Source organism: Apiospora marii (genome assembly GCF_038362585.1).
Source record: "Apiospora marii strain CBS 49790 chromosome Unknown utg000004l_segment0_segment1, whole genome shotgun sequence".
NCBI lineage: Eukaryota > Fungi > Ascomycota > Sordariomycetes > Amphisphaeriales > Apiosporaceae > Apiospora > Apiospora marii.
This window is the reverse complement of record NW_027117376.1, coordinates 2,244,120-2,260,030: the sequence shown is the minus strand read 5'-3', so window position 1 is coordinate 2,260,030 and position 15,911 is coordinate 2,244,120. Positions and strand designations below refer to the sequence as shown.

The 15,911-nt window shown below is 54.8% G+C and overlaps 5 protein-coding genes across 5 annotated transcripts; 4 read left to right on the top strand and 1 right to left on the bottom strand.

Annotated features, from left to right (window-relative positions):
• Nucleotides 1-316: 316 nt before the first annotated feature.
• PG985_007666 (uncharacterized protein) lies at nucleotides 317-3,233 on the top strand (the record flags this gene model as incomplete). Its single annotated transcript, XM_066827434.1, has 2 exons — nucleotides 317-1,717; nucleotides 1,782-3,233. The coding sequence occupies 2 exons, from the start codon at nucleotides 317-319 to the stop codon at nucleotides 3,231-3,233; spliced, it is 2,853 nt and encodes a 950-aa protein (XP_066685109.1).
• Nucleotides 3,234-3,549: 316 nt separating this feature from the next.
• Nucleotides 3,550-4,843, top strand: PG985_007665 (uncharacterized protein; the record flags this gene model as incomplete). Its single annotated transcript, XM_066827433.1, has 3 exons — nucleotides 3,550-3,647; nucleotides 3,973-4,243; nucleotides 4,592-4,843. 3 exons carry the CDS (start codon nucleotides 3,550-3,552, stop codon nucleotides 4,841-4,843), a joined length of 621 nt encoding a protein of 206 aa, XP_066685108.1.
• A 940-nt stretch (nucleotides 4,844-5,783) lies between these two features.
• PG985_007664 (uncharacterized protein) lies at nucleotides 5,784-7,020 on the top strand (the record flags this gene model as incomplete). Its single annotated transcript, XM_066827432.1, has 3 exons — nucleotides 5,784-6,481; nucleotides 6,533-6,672; nucleotides 6,743-7,020. 3 exons carry the CDS (start codon nucleotides 5,784-5,786, stop codon nucleotides 7,018-7,020), a joined length of 1,116 nt encoding a protein of 371 aa, XP_066685107.1.
• An 831-nt stretch (nucleotides 7,021-7,851) lies between these two features.
• PG985_007663 (glycoside hydrolase family 47 protein) lies at nucleotides 7,852-9,522 on the top strand (the record flags this gene model as incomplete). The annotated part of the gene is made up of 1 exon (XM_066827431.1): nucleotides 7,852-9,522. The coding sequence occupies one exon, from the start codon at nucleotides 7,852-7,854 to the stop codon at nucleotides 9,520-9,522; it is 1,671 nt and encodes a 556-aa protein (XP_066685106.1).
• A 1,028-nt stretch (nucleotides 9,523-10,550) lies between these two features.
• Nucleotides 10,551-15,842, bottom strand: PG985_007662 (uncharacterized protein; the record flags this gene model as incomplete). The annotated part of the gene is made up of 6 exons (XM_066827430.1): nucleotides 10,551-14,780; nucleotides 14,859-15,089; nucleotides 15,147-15,212; nucleotides 15,275-15,325; nucleotides 15,375-15,627; nucleotides 15,700-15,842. 6 exons carry the CDS (start codon nucleotides 15,840-15,842, stop codon nucleotides 10,551-10,553), a joined length of 4,974 nt encoding a protein of 1,657 aa, XP_066685105.1.
• Nucleotides 15,843-15,911: the final 69 nt, after the last annotated feature.

The following is a 15,911-nucleotide window of genomic DNA, read 5'->3' as shown; positions in this document are numbered from 1 at the left end:
TAACTGAATGGACCATGCCTACGTGCCATTGTGCTGGGGAAAGTTCCGCAGATAGCGATAGCCGTGCGTAGAGAGATCCAGAGTCTTGCTTTCGCCAGCCACCGACGACAGTAAACTATCAGTGCTTGCTTATAGCATGCAACATATAAGCCTAGCCTGATCAGTTGCCGTGGGGGCGTAAGCCTGACCCCTGTTCAGCCAAAACCAATACTTTCAATTGCCCTCCACTTCTAGGCATAAGTAACTCTCCCATCTCAATACATCAGTATTTTTGCTCATTCGTGATTGTGTAGTTGTTGGAAACCGCCTGCAGACAATGAAACCCTCATCTAATACAAGTCTCGCGCCTCCGCAGCTTCCGGTCAGGCCGCAGTCGACTCCAGCCCTTCCCGCACCTCAAGCCAACGCCGGACAAGAGGGGCCGCCGCCCGGAATGCTAGCCGTGGAACCTCCAAAGGACCAAAGAAAGCTCTCATGGAGAAAGCGGTCGTCCCAGAAGCTCCGGCAGGGCTGGGACAGCACCCAGGACGTCGCTCTCGACCTCTCCGCATCTGCAACTGATACTTTGTCGAGGGCTCCGCTCCTCGGACAGGACTTTCGCAGCAAAACCACCCTGCTCAGCAAGGGCCTGCGCGACACCAAGCGCGGTCGGGTTGGCGAAGAACAACTCTGTGAGCATTGCTCGGGGTTTCCCATTTCCGCATGTTGGGACGAGACCAGGCCACAAGTCTCCCATATTGTTTGGGAGACCCCACTGGAGAGAATTATCCGGCTCAGCTCCTGGTGCCCCCTCTGCCGCCTTTTCCTCCACATGATATCACGGCCCCAGAATGACCCCCTGAAGAGCCCCGAAGTTGCCAAGCATGTCCCCAAAGATGTTGTCGGCTTCTCCATGCCTCAATTGCTCCAGAAGGAATGGAAGTTCATTGACAAGAACTGGCCCTTTGGCCGTACCTCGAAGGACGGCGCAGCGTCAACGTATGCATTAGAAGAGATGGAGGGCACCATTGCCCTTAAGGCTGCTGGGCCCCTTGCCGCCACGACGGTGGTCGGTCTAGGGGTTCTCTTCTCAAAAGGACCCGATATTAGGGACGCAAATGAGCTCGTCAAATGGGGCAATGAGATCGAGCAAGAAAAACAGATACGGTATCGAAAGAAGGTCTCACTTCAAGTCACCCTATGCACCAGCAAAAGCACCCAGCAACCCCCAGGACTTCTCCTTATAAAGTGCCAGGGGTTCACGGCCAGTCCTGGGAGTGAGCTGGCCGATCTGAGCAAGTTCTACATGCGAGTGGCAGACAGCCGTATCCCATTGCAACTGGAGAATGAGGCTAAGCAAATGGTCTATGGGCACAAGCTCAACCCCCGCTGGATCGACCTCTCGATTACCAAGCAGTGGTTGTGGGAATGCGAGACCAAGCATGGTACCAAGTGCAGCGAGCATGGGTGGGAGGTCATCAGAAAACCACCCCAGTACTTACGCGTCATCGATGTGCAGAGACAATGCATCGTTGACGGGAGTCCTTCGTGCCGTTATATTGCACTGTCCTACATGTGGGGCGGCTTCATAGGCCAGGCGTTGACCTACGCCAATAAGGAGGAGCTCATGCAAGAAGGTGGTCTGGCAAAGCACAGAGCACGCATTCCGAGAACCATACTCGATGCTATGGAGGTTGTTGCAGCCCTTGGGGAACGCTATCTCTGGGCTGACACGTTGGTAAGTGTACAAGGGGTTTTACCAAATAAGAAACCCCCGAATCATGGGCTAACAGTGGACGCAGTGTAAACTCCAGGAGAACGACGACAGGGCGAAGAAGGAGACGGAAGAGATGGACCGGGTCTATGGCGGCGCTTTGCTGACCCTGGTTGCTGCTTCCGGAACCAACGCCGACGCCGGCCTGCAAGGGGTACAGAGGATATCGATCGCCCCCGACACGCCGGGAGTGGAACGACACCTCGAACAGAACTCCACCGAGTTTCAAGGCGCCAACATCATCGCACCGCTTGACCACAGCCAGAACGTCGAGAGTACCCCCTGGAACCGGCGGGGCTGGACCTTCCAGGAGCGGCTGCTGTCGCGCCGCCTGCTCGTCTTTGCCCACAACGAGGCCATCTGGTACTGCCGCGAGGACATGGAGAACGGAGACTATGGGGACTACGGGTCCGGCATCCACCCGCTCGACTTCCTGACCCTCAAGTCGAGCTGGCTCGCTTCGTCCGGCGCCTGGATGGACGGAAGCCTCGTCAAGGATCGCTACAGCCGGACCCACCTTGTCCGATCCGGGAGGCTCTCTGAGTATATCCGCGCCGTCGAGCAGTACACGCCCCGACAACTTACCTTCCAGACTGACGTGCTGTTTGCCTTCGCCGGCCTGGGGAGTATCTTTGAGCGAAGCTTCGAGTCTCGGCTCTTGTTTGGGTTGCCCGAGAGCATCCTGGATGTGGCTCTCCTCTGGCGTCCGGCAGAGCCTTTGAAGCGTCGCTTCTGCACGGACAAGGACGGCAGGCCCGTCCACTTCCCCAGCTGGTCCTGGGCGGGTTGGGAGGGCGCCGTCCGGTACGATCGGCCCTTCGTCATGCAGCGTGACGGCGACGGCAACATCAAGGGCTATGGGCGAGCGCTCCCAGGCGAGGAAGGGGAGGAAGGCATACGCCCATTGGTGCGATGGCATACTTGGGATAACGAGCTAGGCCGCTTCGAGGCAATCAACGGCCAGTGCGGGCGGGGATTTCCAGTGCCTTCAGAGGGCATCCCACGAGAGTGGCGGGACAATGCTTTTGGAGGCAACAGAGCGCCACATTCGCTGGTTCCCGATGGATTTGTGGACACAACTTTGCTTCGGCCGTACCACCTGATGTTTGCTACGAGCTCCGTCACCTCCTTCCGCCTGGGTCCGCTAATGACTATGCCTTTCACCACTGAGGCTCCCGGACCCGACCCTCTACTTCCGCAATGCTCGATACTGAGAGAGGGAGGTGACGTGGTGGGAAATTTGACCCTGGATAGGGTGAGCACGTTGCCGCCGGACGGATACCAGAAGGAGTTCATCGTTTTGGCGGAGACGCATAAGATGAATCCGGACGGTGGCGTGGGCGAGTTCAAGGACTACCTCGTCATGCTAATCGCCAAGTCCCAACATGGTGAAATCTACGAGAGGCTGGGACTTGGAAATGTTGACCAACAGGCATTCGAGTTAGCAGCCCCTGAGATCAAAACGATCATCCTTGGTTGAAAGGTGGCGTGGAAATTGAAGGTAAGCCCATCGCTCAACATACGCTGCGCAACGCTCTTGTTTGCTCGTTGGAATCTCTTTCATTCATTCAAGGCAGTTTCTCGACCTCAGCATAACACGGACGGCTTGGGGCTGCTGCCTAACCTGTGCCATTAAGTCCGCAATCAAGTGCTGGAAGATGTTTGGCTACAACATGTATTTGATCTGAGTAACCCACAACGTGCCATTTCACCGTGCCATTGCTCGTCAGTCTAGGTGACGATGCGCCTCCTATACTGCTAGACCTACTTTCAAACCCGCTTGCTGATGATCCAACATGTCGTCGGCTGCCCCATCCAGTCAGCTGTTGAATTACCCCACCGAGATCCTGACCACCATCTGCCGCCATCTCCTCATACGATATGGTCAGAAATGGTAGATAAAAGAAGCACGAATTGAAGAAGATTGATCGCTTGACAATTCGATTGCTTCGTTCTGTTGTGGCTGCATGTGAGTACGGGGTGGAATTGATGACCAAAGGCTGGACGAACAAAAACCCCCTTGCAAAAGTTGTCGCTGAATTGGTCTTGTGTGATTGCTGTCTGTCGCTTTGGAGGATTGACGCGTCAAACCAAAATTCCCAACGGGTAACGAGGTACTGAAACGATGCTTGCTAATTGAATGCCCCGAAAGTACTGGCTCTCCAATGCTCTGTCTCATTTCTTTATCGGACGAACTTTCGAAACCTGACGACATTCAGGTCAATCCGCGCAATGTGGAAGTGTATAACGCCGTCGCAGCCGACAAGGTCTTCCGCCATCAGGTGGGTGGAGATCGTCTGGGACGACGCGCTGCTCGTAGAAGACGGCAGCCGGGATGCCGACAGCTGGCCGGGGACTTCCGACGATGAGTTTCACTTTGACGAGGAGGGCAAGGAGTATGAAGAGGAGGATACGACATCGGAAGGATCCCCCCGGTGGTTTGGTGGCGAGTGCAAAGGAAGCCTCTGGAACGTGGTGTCCACCGACCAGGTCCGCTTCGAGATGGCGGACTGGACGAAGCGCCCGATGCTCCCCATCACCGAATGCTGGGTCCACTACCGCGAGCTGCCCCGGCAGCAGCGCGAGGTGCTGCGGTAAGAGACTTTCGGTCTCTGTTCCCCGTTATCCCAGTGTCTTCTAGAAGGAGTAGTAACCGTTTATTCGAGAAATTCTATTACTCCGTCATGCGATATCCTGTTCACTCCAGAAGAGTAAACGCTTATACCGAGAGTTGGTAGAACGGGCGCTCGCGTACACGCCCTCGAAACCGCGTGGCGGCTGCGACGCTTCCGAACGTGCGCATTATTATTATCACGCCGGTTGCTCACCATCAGCGAGCATGCCGAACACGCCATGGACGGGCGGGTCTGCTGGGCCAGCGCGGACGACCTTTTCTACCGCGGCGGCGAGAACCCGTGCCCGTACATGTTCCATGATGGTCGGAACATCGCTCATGGATTCGGAATTGAGAAGGATGTCTTCGACGAGTCGCATGAGCGGCCGTACGCCGAGTCGGAAGAGGCGCTGGGGTACCGGTACTGGTACGACGAGCTGCAAGGCATTGCGTGTCGACGGTACTCAGAAGCTTGAGAGCGCCAAAGATGGTTACATCCTGCCAGATCAATTTACAGCGTGTGAGTGTTACAACTCGGCCTCAGGAGGGCCTATTGCCAACAGAATAACATCCAGTCATTTGAAAAAGACCATTTAGGCATCGCGAACTGCGAATTAAAGCGATAACGAGAGGCTGCACGCACCGTACTATACTCACATAAAGAAGAAGCATTAGTCTTTGGCAGCGTCAGTCCGGGTGCCAGCAATAACAGCTCGGCGCTGGTGGGGGCATTTCGCGGGACTTTCAGGAGCGAGACCGAAAGCAACTTCGGGGAGCGCTGACGAAGGATTTGATCAAGCAGTTTTATATATCCCTAGCCTATGTTCTGGATGTGCGCGCCATTGCGAGTGAAAGTTGACAGATGTTGCTGGCTTTGGATGCGAGACACACCCTGCTGGACAATTGCCCCGCATCGCCCCGGCGCGCTGTCAAGCGCCGAAAGCTCGTGTCCCGGGTCTGATTTTTGAGAGCATTGAGTATGATTTGGTCTGTTAGGGGTTCTGAAATGTTTGCGAATTACTTGCTGTGGTCTTGTTGTCAGTCTGCCGGGAGACTGGGTTGGTTGGCACTGATTCGAGGTAAGACAGAATTGCAAGCCAATCAATCAATCACACTGCCCACCTGGAACAGAGTTTCAGGGGCTGCCAACCCCGCGCCCAGGTCACCAGCCTGACCAATACGCATGACGTAAATTGCGCCGGCCACAGGGCAGAGTCACATCGACTCACACCCGTCGCATCTGGGACCAGCGGCACTATCGGGGACGTCATGTTATTGGCGTGCATCCTATATTTGGATTCCCTGGTCGACGCCACATTTCCCATCTCCCCATGCGGCTACGTCTCTCTTTCTCTCTCGACCGAGAGATGGTGAAGCACACCTCTTTAAGTGATGTAAAATAACCCCTAAAGAATGATGATTTGGAAACAGGTGCTTCTACTATCCGGCCTCTCAGTCGCCACCATCTCGGCCCAGGAGACTCGGGTAGGCGGCATTTACACAGATGGGGACCTGTCGGGTTGCGGCAAGCCCGCCGACATCTCCTCGTCGCTGCCACACCTGCTGACGAGCAGCGGCATGGTCCGGAGCTACACGGTGCACCTGCCCGACAAGTACGCCGCAACACAGCAGTACCCGGTGCTAGTGGGGTACCACGGTCACCCGGGCATCGGTCTGTTCCTGGAAGCCGACACCAGATTGGACGAGTTCGCGTCGGACAAGATCGTCGTGTACCCCAACGGCGTCGACATGGCCTGGGCGGGCGCCAACTACTCCAAGACCACGGTCGCGCAGGACCTGCAGTTCACGCATGACCTGCTGGCCGACCTGCGGACGCGCTACTGCGTCGATAGCGCCCGCGTATACGCTACCGGCATGTCCAACGGGGCCGGGTTCCTGGGTGCCCTTGCTTGCAATGATACGGTTGGGGGCGAGTTCGCGGCGTTCGCGCCCGTCGCGGGGGCGTATTATACAGATGCACGTGGGCCCGACGACGGATGTAAGCCCGCGCGGGACCTGACGCCTATTCTCGAGTTTCATGGCGGTGCCGATGAGAGCGTGTTCTACGACGGCGGGCAGGGTGAGGGGGGATACGAACCCCCGATTGCTGACTGGTAAGTACAAACGCTTCTCTTCACCAAGACACTCGGCTCATGAACCTCCAGGCTCTCGTGGTGGGCCGAGCGCAACGGCTGCCAGACGCCGCCGGAACAGCAGGACAGCTTCAATGACACGGTGCACCACCTCACGTGGACCTGTCGGGGCGTCCAGGGGATGCTGCAGCACTACAAGGTTGACACGATGAGTATGGCCAACCCAGTACACCCCTCATTTGATGCGACTATGATACTGACAAGCGCGTGTGCCCATGGTAGAACACGCCTGGCCATCGACCGAAATCAACTTCTCGCAGCTGGCTGCTGGCGATGTCCCCACGCACATCCAAGCCAGCCAAATCATGCAGGAGTTCTTCCGCAACTTCACGAGGCCGGCTTCCTCTGGGTATGGGTCTGGGTCTGGGGCAGGAGGAGCAGCAAGTAAGACGCCGCCTGAGGCCAGATCATCGTCTGCCAGAGCTCGCTATCTGAGCTCCGGAATAGTTGTGGCTTGCAGCGCTGTCACAGTCGCTGTTTTGACAGCACATCTGATGTAACAGTCCAGCCATTGTTAAGGGCTATACCGAGGGGGATTCTAGATAATACCGACTTGAGTTTCAATCAAATCTTCGGATGAACAGAGTTCGCAGTCGTCCATGAATCGTCCATGTAGCTTCGAATAGTCACTCTTCGCACCATTATTAGCTGGAGAGTCAATTGTCAGGTTCGTTTTCTTTCTGGGTGCGGGCGGCATGTGCAAAGCAAGGGGAAAGTCTTGGGTATAGGACCAGAGTTCATCCGAACCAAGAGCGTCGCATATAGGCCTGCCAAGCTTGCGCAGACTTGAATGCTTGCAGATACGGAACTCAATTTAAATTGACCAACTGCCCCCATCGTCCTTCAACAATTCATCATCCAATTGCTCTAATCATGCTGCATCTAAATCAACAATGAAACGATACGGTATGCAACTATATTCAGAAACTCACTCTACTAGTACTTTGCCCCTTTCTTCTTTGCCTGATCGAAGGCTGAACATCCAGGCGTGTGACGAGTGGGGGATGGGATGGCGGGGTGACGGGTGGTGATGGTGTGGTGCGGGGGATCCCGGCAACGTGCATGAGTCTGTAGCATTCTGTAATCTCGCGGGCCTGACTAGCCTGTTAACCCCAGCAAAGTTTATCTAGGCGACATTTCATGCAGCAGGGTGGCTGGTCACGGACGATCCGCTCTCCTATTTGACATTGGTATATTAACCAGTACCACCGCGCCTGCCGGTCTTTGATGGGATGGCCGTCTCTACACATCCACAACTTGCTGGATCTGTGCGACGACTGGTTCACTAGTCTGCCGTTGGTCCATTCTCTTCAAGGCGAAAACAGACAGTCATGATTGGCGTCAAATCGGCCCTACGGCTGGTATCCTATGCTGCCGTACTGGGATGTCTTGTCCCAGGTGCACTTTCGGCCCCTGCCGACGAGGCTTCCAGTGCAGCATTGGCGTACCCCAAGCAGCGAGGATCCGACTATGACTACACGGGATTTGAGTCCAACCAGACCATCCGCGCCGAGGCCGTAGTCGAGATGTTTCGATTTGCCTGGGGCGCGTACTCCAAAGTGTTCCCTCACGACTCGCTGCGGCCCCTGTACGGCAACTACTCGGACGACCGCAATGGCTGGGGTGCCACAGCCGTCGATGGACTCGATACTGCCATTATCATGGAACAGACCGACATCGTCAACACCATCTTGGAGTACATCCCCACCATCGACTTCACCAAGACCAACACCCCGGAGCCCAGCGTGGTCAGTCTTTTTGAGACCAACATTCGCTACCTCGGTGGACTGCTTTCGTCGTACGACCTTCTCAAGGGACCGTTCAGCCACTTGAAGGTCAACGCCACCAACGTCGAGACGCTGCTCAGCCAGGCCAAGACCCTGGCCGACACGCTGAAGTTCGCCTTCAACACGAAGTCCGGCATCCCCGTGGGCCAGCTCTTCATCGAGAACCGTACCTTCTCCGACGCCGCCCAGATGGCCGACGGCACCCAGACGGCCAGCCTGGCCGAGATGGGCACGCTCGTCCTCGAGTGGCAGCACCTCTCGGACCTGACCGGCGACCCGCAGTACGGCGAGCTGGCGCAGAAGACGGAGAGCTACTGGCTGACCCCCTCGTCCGAGGTCTGGCCGGGCCTGACGGGCGGCAACTTCAGCTGCGAGACGGGCGAGATCCTCGACCAGTACGGCGGCTGGGTCTCGGGCAACGACTCGGCCTACGAGTACCTGGTCAAGATGTACGTCTACGACCCGGAGAAGTACGCCCATTACGGCGAACGGTTTACCAAGGCCGCCGACTCGACCATCGCGCACCTCCTGTCTCACCCGACGTCGCGGCCGGACCTGACCATGGCTACCGCCTTCACGGGCACGCAGCAGGTCAACTACAGCGAGTCCCTCGCCTGCTTCATCGGCAGCACCTTCATCCTCGGCAGCACGGCGCTCGACCGCCCGGACTGGCTGCCCTACGGCCTCAACTTCAGCGAGTGGTGCGCCAACGGGTACCGGCAGACCGCGGCCGGCATCGGCCCCGCGCTGTACAGCTGGGACGTCGAGGCCCTTAAATCCGATCCCGAGTACGCCAACCAGACGGCCTACTACGAGCGCGCCGGCTACTACCTGGAGGACTACTACACCGCCGCCGGCCAGGCCCCCGAGGCTGTCGAGAGCTGGTACTACGCGCACCAGTGGACGGAGGACGCGTACTGGCGCGACGTGGCCTGGGCCTACACGCTGGCGCAGAACCGCACCATGCGCGTCCCCGGCGGCTTCGGGTCCATCAGCAATGTTCTCAAGGAGGATGGTGGTGGTATCCGTGGCAGTATTATGCAGAGCTTCATGTTGGCCGAGACGCTCAAGTACCAGTACCTGATCCAGGCCGAGAACAAGGGCGAGTGGGACGTCGGGTTCGAGAAGACGGCCGGGAGCGGGGAGCACAAGAACTACTTTGTGTACAACACCGAGGCGCACCCGTTCAAGGTCATGGCCAAGACGCCCGTCTAGTATTGTTGTATTCTTTTCGTGGCCGGTTAGACAGACTACAGCAAATATTTAAATGGAACGTGGACGCATATGTACATGTAGCTAGCGAGTCGAAGTTGGGCCGAATTAACTCTAATTCTAATGGGATCGTGACGGGACGAACCTTGCGTATGACCTGCCCACCCGATCCTAGTACTAATCTCGGATTAAACCTTCGTGACTGCAATCCCGATGGACAAGTCTGGACTGATCTCACATAGCTCGGCTCGAATATCCCAGCGTCCATGTCAAGCACTAGCTAACCCGGCGGAAACAAGGATGTATCCAGGCAAACACAAGTAAGAACTTGCGCAGAACCATAAAAGTAACCATGGGTTCCCACATCGTTGAGCACAACCGCGAAACGCTTGGTGCCTAGTCGTCATCTCTTTCCCCTTTCTCGGTTTCTTCGTCGCTATCGTCGTAGTCATCTCCGAGGTCCGGGGACGTATCCGAGTCTGATGAGTCTACCGCCTCTCCCGCGTACATGAACCCGCACTTTTCCCATACGTCATGACGGTGAGGCAGGTCCAAGAGCTCTCGGTGGGTCCTGCAATATTCGCAAAGATGATAGGCATCCCAGTGGGGGTAAGCACAATTACCCCCCGGCTTCTGAGTGCATCTATACATGATACCACGACATTCCTGGGTTTGCTGATTAGTGTCGAAATGGCAAACGGGCGAGATTAGACTTACCATGAAGCAACTTTGACATATTATATCTGCCCCCCAAGGATACCCCGTCTCCGTTTCATGGAGCTCGTCGTTCCAAGTTTCAATGGCTTCTTCGGTTGGCGCTGCTGCTGTCTCGTCCTCCTTGTCGTGATGCGTCCCAGGTACATCCGACGTGCCCCCCGGGACAAGTTTTGGCAGTTTCCTGGTCTTCTCCGTTGGTATCAACGCGAGCAGTGCCGTTTCCGTGAAACAGCCCCGGAAGCGTGCCAGCTTCAGCGGAGTCCAAACTCCATAACTGTCGGTTGTCTTGGCCCAAAGGTCGGCCCCGTGCTCCTTCAAGACTTGGACCATGGGGTTGAAGTTGGCGGGCCGCCGTTGTTGCGTCGCCCAAACAGAGGGGTCCAGCCGCGGGAATCCACCAGATCGACTCCGACGCCTGCCCGCTCCGCCAGCCAAGCAAAGTCACTGGGGAGGCCCATCGCGGCTGCGTAGTGGAGCGCAGAGCGTCCGAGGTTGTCCCGGGCGCCGAGGTCCGCGCCGAACTCCTCGAACAGGTGCCAAGGGACCGTTAGGCTCAACGACGACAGCGCGAGATGGACTGCCCGCCGCCCGGAGTCGTCTTGGGCGTCAATGTCGGCCCCGCATTGGAGTAATAGGCGAATGTTTTTGTAGATCTTGAGCACGAGTTCCCTTCGGTCGTCGGAGGTCCAGTGGTTGTCAATGCAGCAAGTGAAGGCTTTGATGAGAGGGTACTTGAATTCCCCGCCGGGCTTGTTGACGTTCGCTCCACAGTCTTCCACCAGGAATCTCACAATATCCGAAGAGGCCCCTGGTCCGGTAAAGAGGGCGTACAAGGGCGTCTCGCCCGTGCTCCTGTCCACTTCGTTGACGTCTGCGCCGGCTTTAACGAGGTGCTCCACCATGACTGCACTCCCTGCCGCGCATGCCAGGCGCAAAGGAGATATGGTGTCATGACGGCCTGGGCCATGACGGGACTGAGTTTCCAAATATCGAAATACTTCAATGTTTCCCGATACAACTGCTTTGGCCAAAGGAGTTGCGCCACTGGAGTCCAAAGCCTCGGTGGATGCACCAGCGTTCACCAGGGCTGCCACGAACGTGACCGGCGTATAAGCATCGATCAAATGAAGGGCCGTACGTCCAAAACTGTCCACTTCGTTGACGTCTAGCCGGGCAATGTATGAGAGGAGCGTGAATAAGGGCCATTGCAAATCAGAACCTTTATGGTCGATAAAACCAAAACAGAAATGCAGTGGAGTCATCCCGTGCGAATAGCGTGCCTTGTGTCTGGCATTGGCCCCGGCGTCAAGCAATGCCTGCACGATCTCCGAATGCCCGTATTTGCATGCAGCACACAGTGGCGTCATACTTTCGTCATCATATCTCCGTGGTGATGTTTGGACATCTAGCTCAAGATCCGGCTTCGGTTCGCGGGAGAGAAGAGCATGTACAGTTTCCAAATACCCCCCCTTGGAAGCACGGTACAGAACAGTCCCATAGGATGAGCGATAATTGATGTCAGCTCCGTGGTCAAGTAGTGTCGTGACCACCTCTGCGTTGGGGAAGGCGACATTCAAAGGCGTTGGTTCCCCAGTCCCACGAGCATCGCCATCGTCCACTTGAGCCTTGTGCTCCAGGAGTATTTTGACGTTTTCTATACGCTCCTTGAAGGCAGCAACATAGAGTGGAGATGAAAGATCAAGGCTGCTGCAGTTGACCTCCGCGCCTCGCTGAAGCAGTGTGTAGAGTATATCATAGTCCCCTTTCCCCGCAGCTACCGCCAGGGCTGTTTTCCCTTTGGCCAGCTCGTGTTCGATGTACGCTTCGATGTTGGCCCCGTTATCGAGAAGAGTTTCCACCATCGCTTTGTCATAATTGTTGACAGCCGTAATCAGGGGAAGGTGATTATCGCTCATGACATTCGGATCTGCGCCAGCGGCAAGCAGCATTCGCGCCATTTCTAGCCGTCTGCTATTGACAGCTTCGAATAATGCCGTTTTCCCATTGTTAGGCACATTGACTTTCACGCCGCTTTGAAGAAGATGCTTGAAACATCTGGTATAGCCTCGTCCGACTGCAGTTATTAGAGGGCCGACCGCATGACCCTCGGGCAAGTCTTCAGTGTGCCATGATACGTCGGAGCCAGCCTGAACCATCGCTTCGATTGCCCGGTAGCTCGAGCTCTCAGTCGCCACGTGCAGGAGCTCTTCTTCCTCAACAGCGTCCATTGGTCTAATATTGTGTTCGATCAACAGTCGAATAACTTCAGGGTCCCCAAATTCGAGAGCTTGACCCAATAGTAGCAGTGATAGGCCAGGGAGAAACTCGGTTTTGTCTGCCTCGAGAATAACCCGGACCACCTGGCGGTGGCCAAAGGCCAGAGCTATAGCCAGAGGTGTGACTAGCAGCTGTTCCCTAGGAACAATGGTATCAATGCTCAATCGTGTGAGGTCCCTTAGAAACAGGGAGGATTCATCGTCGACTTTCCAATCTAGAGATAAGCCGATCGCTAGTAGCTTTTGAACTATACCACCTTGTCCTAGCCAGGCGGCGCGGCAGAGGAGACCGTCCGGCCAAACGAAATCTTGGGATCGAGAGCAAAAGTCGATCAGAAGATTAAGGACGTCTTCGTTTCCATGTGAAGCCGCCGCAGAGATTGCGTCTTTTAGACCAGGAGCAACACCAACCATCTCCTGGAGGAGCAATCGTACTGTCTCCACGTGGCCATACAAGGCAGCCTCGGAAATGGCGAGGACGCATTCTGTTTCGAAATAGGGAGATTGTCGCTGCTCGGAGACCATAGCGGTAACAAGATCTACAACTCCGGTCTGGGCCACGCATTGAAAGGCCGAAAGGTCGTTGCGGTGCGACTTGCGACACATGGAACCGCTAAGCGCATTCAAAGCGTCTAACCACGCGGCGCGAGCATGGTCCATCTTGAAAAACGCGAGCATTTCGCCGAGAGAGACTCTGTTCCCACAAAGTCTGTAATGCGCAACTAAGTGATTAGCCGCATACGCCAGAAAGTCTCTTCGGGACTCTGAGCCGGGTATGTTATCAGCCGTCCTCTCGTGAACCAAATCAGCCACCAGTGTCCAGGTTGTGGGCAATCGCAGGTACCCGAGACAAATCAATGTCATGGAAGTGTGTTGTGCCAATACCGAGGGAAACATGCCGAGCCCCTGCACCTCCATAATGGAATCGTGAGCAAAATGCACCTCGCCGTGCTCGATTGTGAACAGTACTGGAATGATCTGGTGTACTCTCTCGACGAGCCTCCGATAATCTTTAGCATTAGATGTAAAGTAAGAGGAAGGAGGAGTAGGATCTGGGTTCACCCTGAAAAGCAGCGCTGAAGCGATCTCGTCCACAGTAAGCGGCCGAAAGGCAGCCTTCACGATGACCGAAACATCTTTAGCAAGCTCTTGTTGCTCAGTTGGAAGATAGTTTCGCGTAGCCTGAAAAATCATCTTCGGTGAAGTGTTAAGGATATGTCCTAGGGTTTCATGGAAATTGAATGAGAAACTGCGGAGTGTGATAGCGTGTATGGTCCATTGCAGGACCATGTCGGCTAGTTGCGGGTCGGAGAAGTGGGCTTGGAGAATCATCGGCACAGCTATGTCTATATCCGAACATGAACGTGACATATCTTCGAGCTTTCGACGACTTGCCAGAGTCTTTGCCATCAGAGCGTCATTTTTCAATTGTTCGCTGTCAAGGGAGGCAGATAGGTTAATAGTCGTGAAGTCCTTTAACTGGCTTATGACCTTCTCGTTGCCGTTGCTTGTAACAACTACCTGTAAGGGGACCTCGCGTCGTCTTCCGAGCTCGTTCAATTGTCTAAGAAACCAGAACAGGTCCATGTCAGCGTGCTCGATGCCAGCAATGATGAGCCAGACGTCTCTCTTCTCGTTGCGGGTCCACACTAGGTCCACAAAACACTGGTATAAGTCCCGGGTCGTGAATGCGTGAGGCAATGCCTCGATCGGCCAGACGCATGTTTGGTTACTCCAGCGCATATGCTGTGTCAGAAAGTACAGCAGAAGTGCCCTTGTACTGTTCAGTCTGGTGTCGTTCGGGTAAAAGCGGAAGTATAGTACTTTAGCCCAGTTTTGTCTTGTTTGAACATGTTGAAGTACTTGCTCGGATAATTCAGCCGGCCCCGAAACGCTGTATAGGTGGGCCACTCGGAAGCCTTCGTCGTAGTGTTGTATCCAGTCGTCGAACTGTTCATGCGACTTAGACCAACGCTGAAATGGAATAGCTGCGAGCTTGATTATCGCGGGATACCGGACAGGTGGGCACTCGGGAAGTAGCATAAGCCAGTCCAGAATTCTGGATTGCGGCAGCTTATGGTTAGGAAACTCCCTTGTTGCGATGCTGTTTCTTATGAAATTCCAAATGGCTGATATGACCTTGGTAGACTCTGTGTCATTCGGATCTTGCAAGCCGAGACCAAGTTGACTATGCTCGGCTTCTGTTACATGGTATTCTTCCAGAGGGCACTGGATCAACGCATGACTATTGTAGTTGTAGATACTTTGCTGTGTATTTATCGATGTCAGTTCGTGGTCTAAACAACAGACAGGAGTTTCGTGGCAGCTTGAGTGATGTGTTTATACCTCGTCGTCTTCCATCTCTCCCCAAAATGTAATCACATTCAGGACAGGGATCTGCTGCCAAAGAAGAGAGTATGAACATGATTGATGAATATCTTCAACCTCGAAGGCAAGCCTTGTGGCCTTTTGGATTAGGCCATGTCTCGAGTTAGGTCCTGGACCACTAAACATCTGCACGATGTTGTCTTCGAGATCTTCCAGGTCAAAACTTCGGTGCGGACAGTCATAAAATATCTAATCGAGTGTCAGGTTGATCACTACTTTCGTAAATAGAAAACGGCGAACACGTACCATCATACAAGTGCGACGTAGTACATCCTGGTACGTATAGGGCGAACGACTGGCAATACAAAGAGCCTTTCGACACGAGTGTCAGCAGTCTTACCATCGACAAGAGACTATCGAAGGGTCTGTTCCACCTTTTTAGCGAGAAGCCCACCAAAGTCACGGGAAATAAAGATGAGACCTCGCTGTTGAAACTATTAGTAACCCGTTCCATATGAGGTTGAGAATGCTTACGTCAAACGAGAACGTATTTTGGGGCGACCCCCCTTCTTCAGTGTGGTCTTGCTTCAGACCATCCAGAAGGTTTGTTGCTTCTTTTTCGATACCGTTGACCGCGTAGATAGGAGCTCCGTCACTGGATGTGTCATAACGGAACTCAGCCACGCTATAGGGACTCTCTGATAACAAAACGGTCTCCACCCAGCTCTGGACATTCTTAGTCCAGACATCGCCAATAACATCCCTAACACCGTCTATCAAGATCACACTACAGCATTTATCAGATATATAAGGCTCAGAATGGGGTTTTTTTTTTTCATAAATGAGTTGAGTGGCTTACTCGTAACGTGCATGTGGCGAGGGGGTGTTAAACCACTCGAGGCCAAAACATGGACTATCGAGCAACCTAATGGTTGTGGGCGACTCGATCATGGTCTCCAGGTTATCAGGAATGTCTGATGGGTTGGGTGATTGAGATGACATGGTGAGTGAGCGTCCTCTTGGCGCTGTGATTAATCGATTAGGGAAATGAATGAATGATGAACCCTCGGT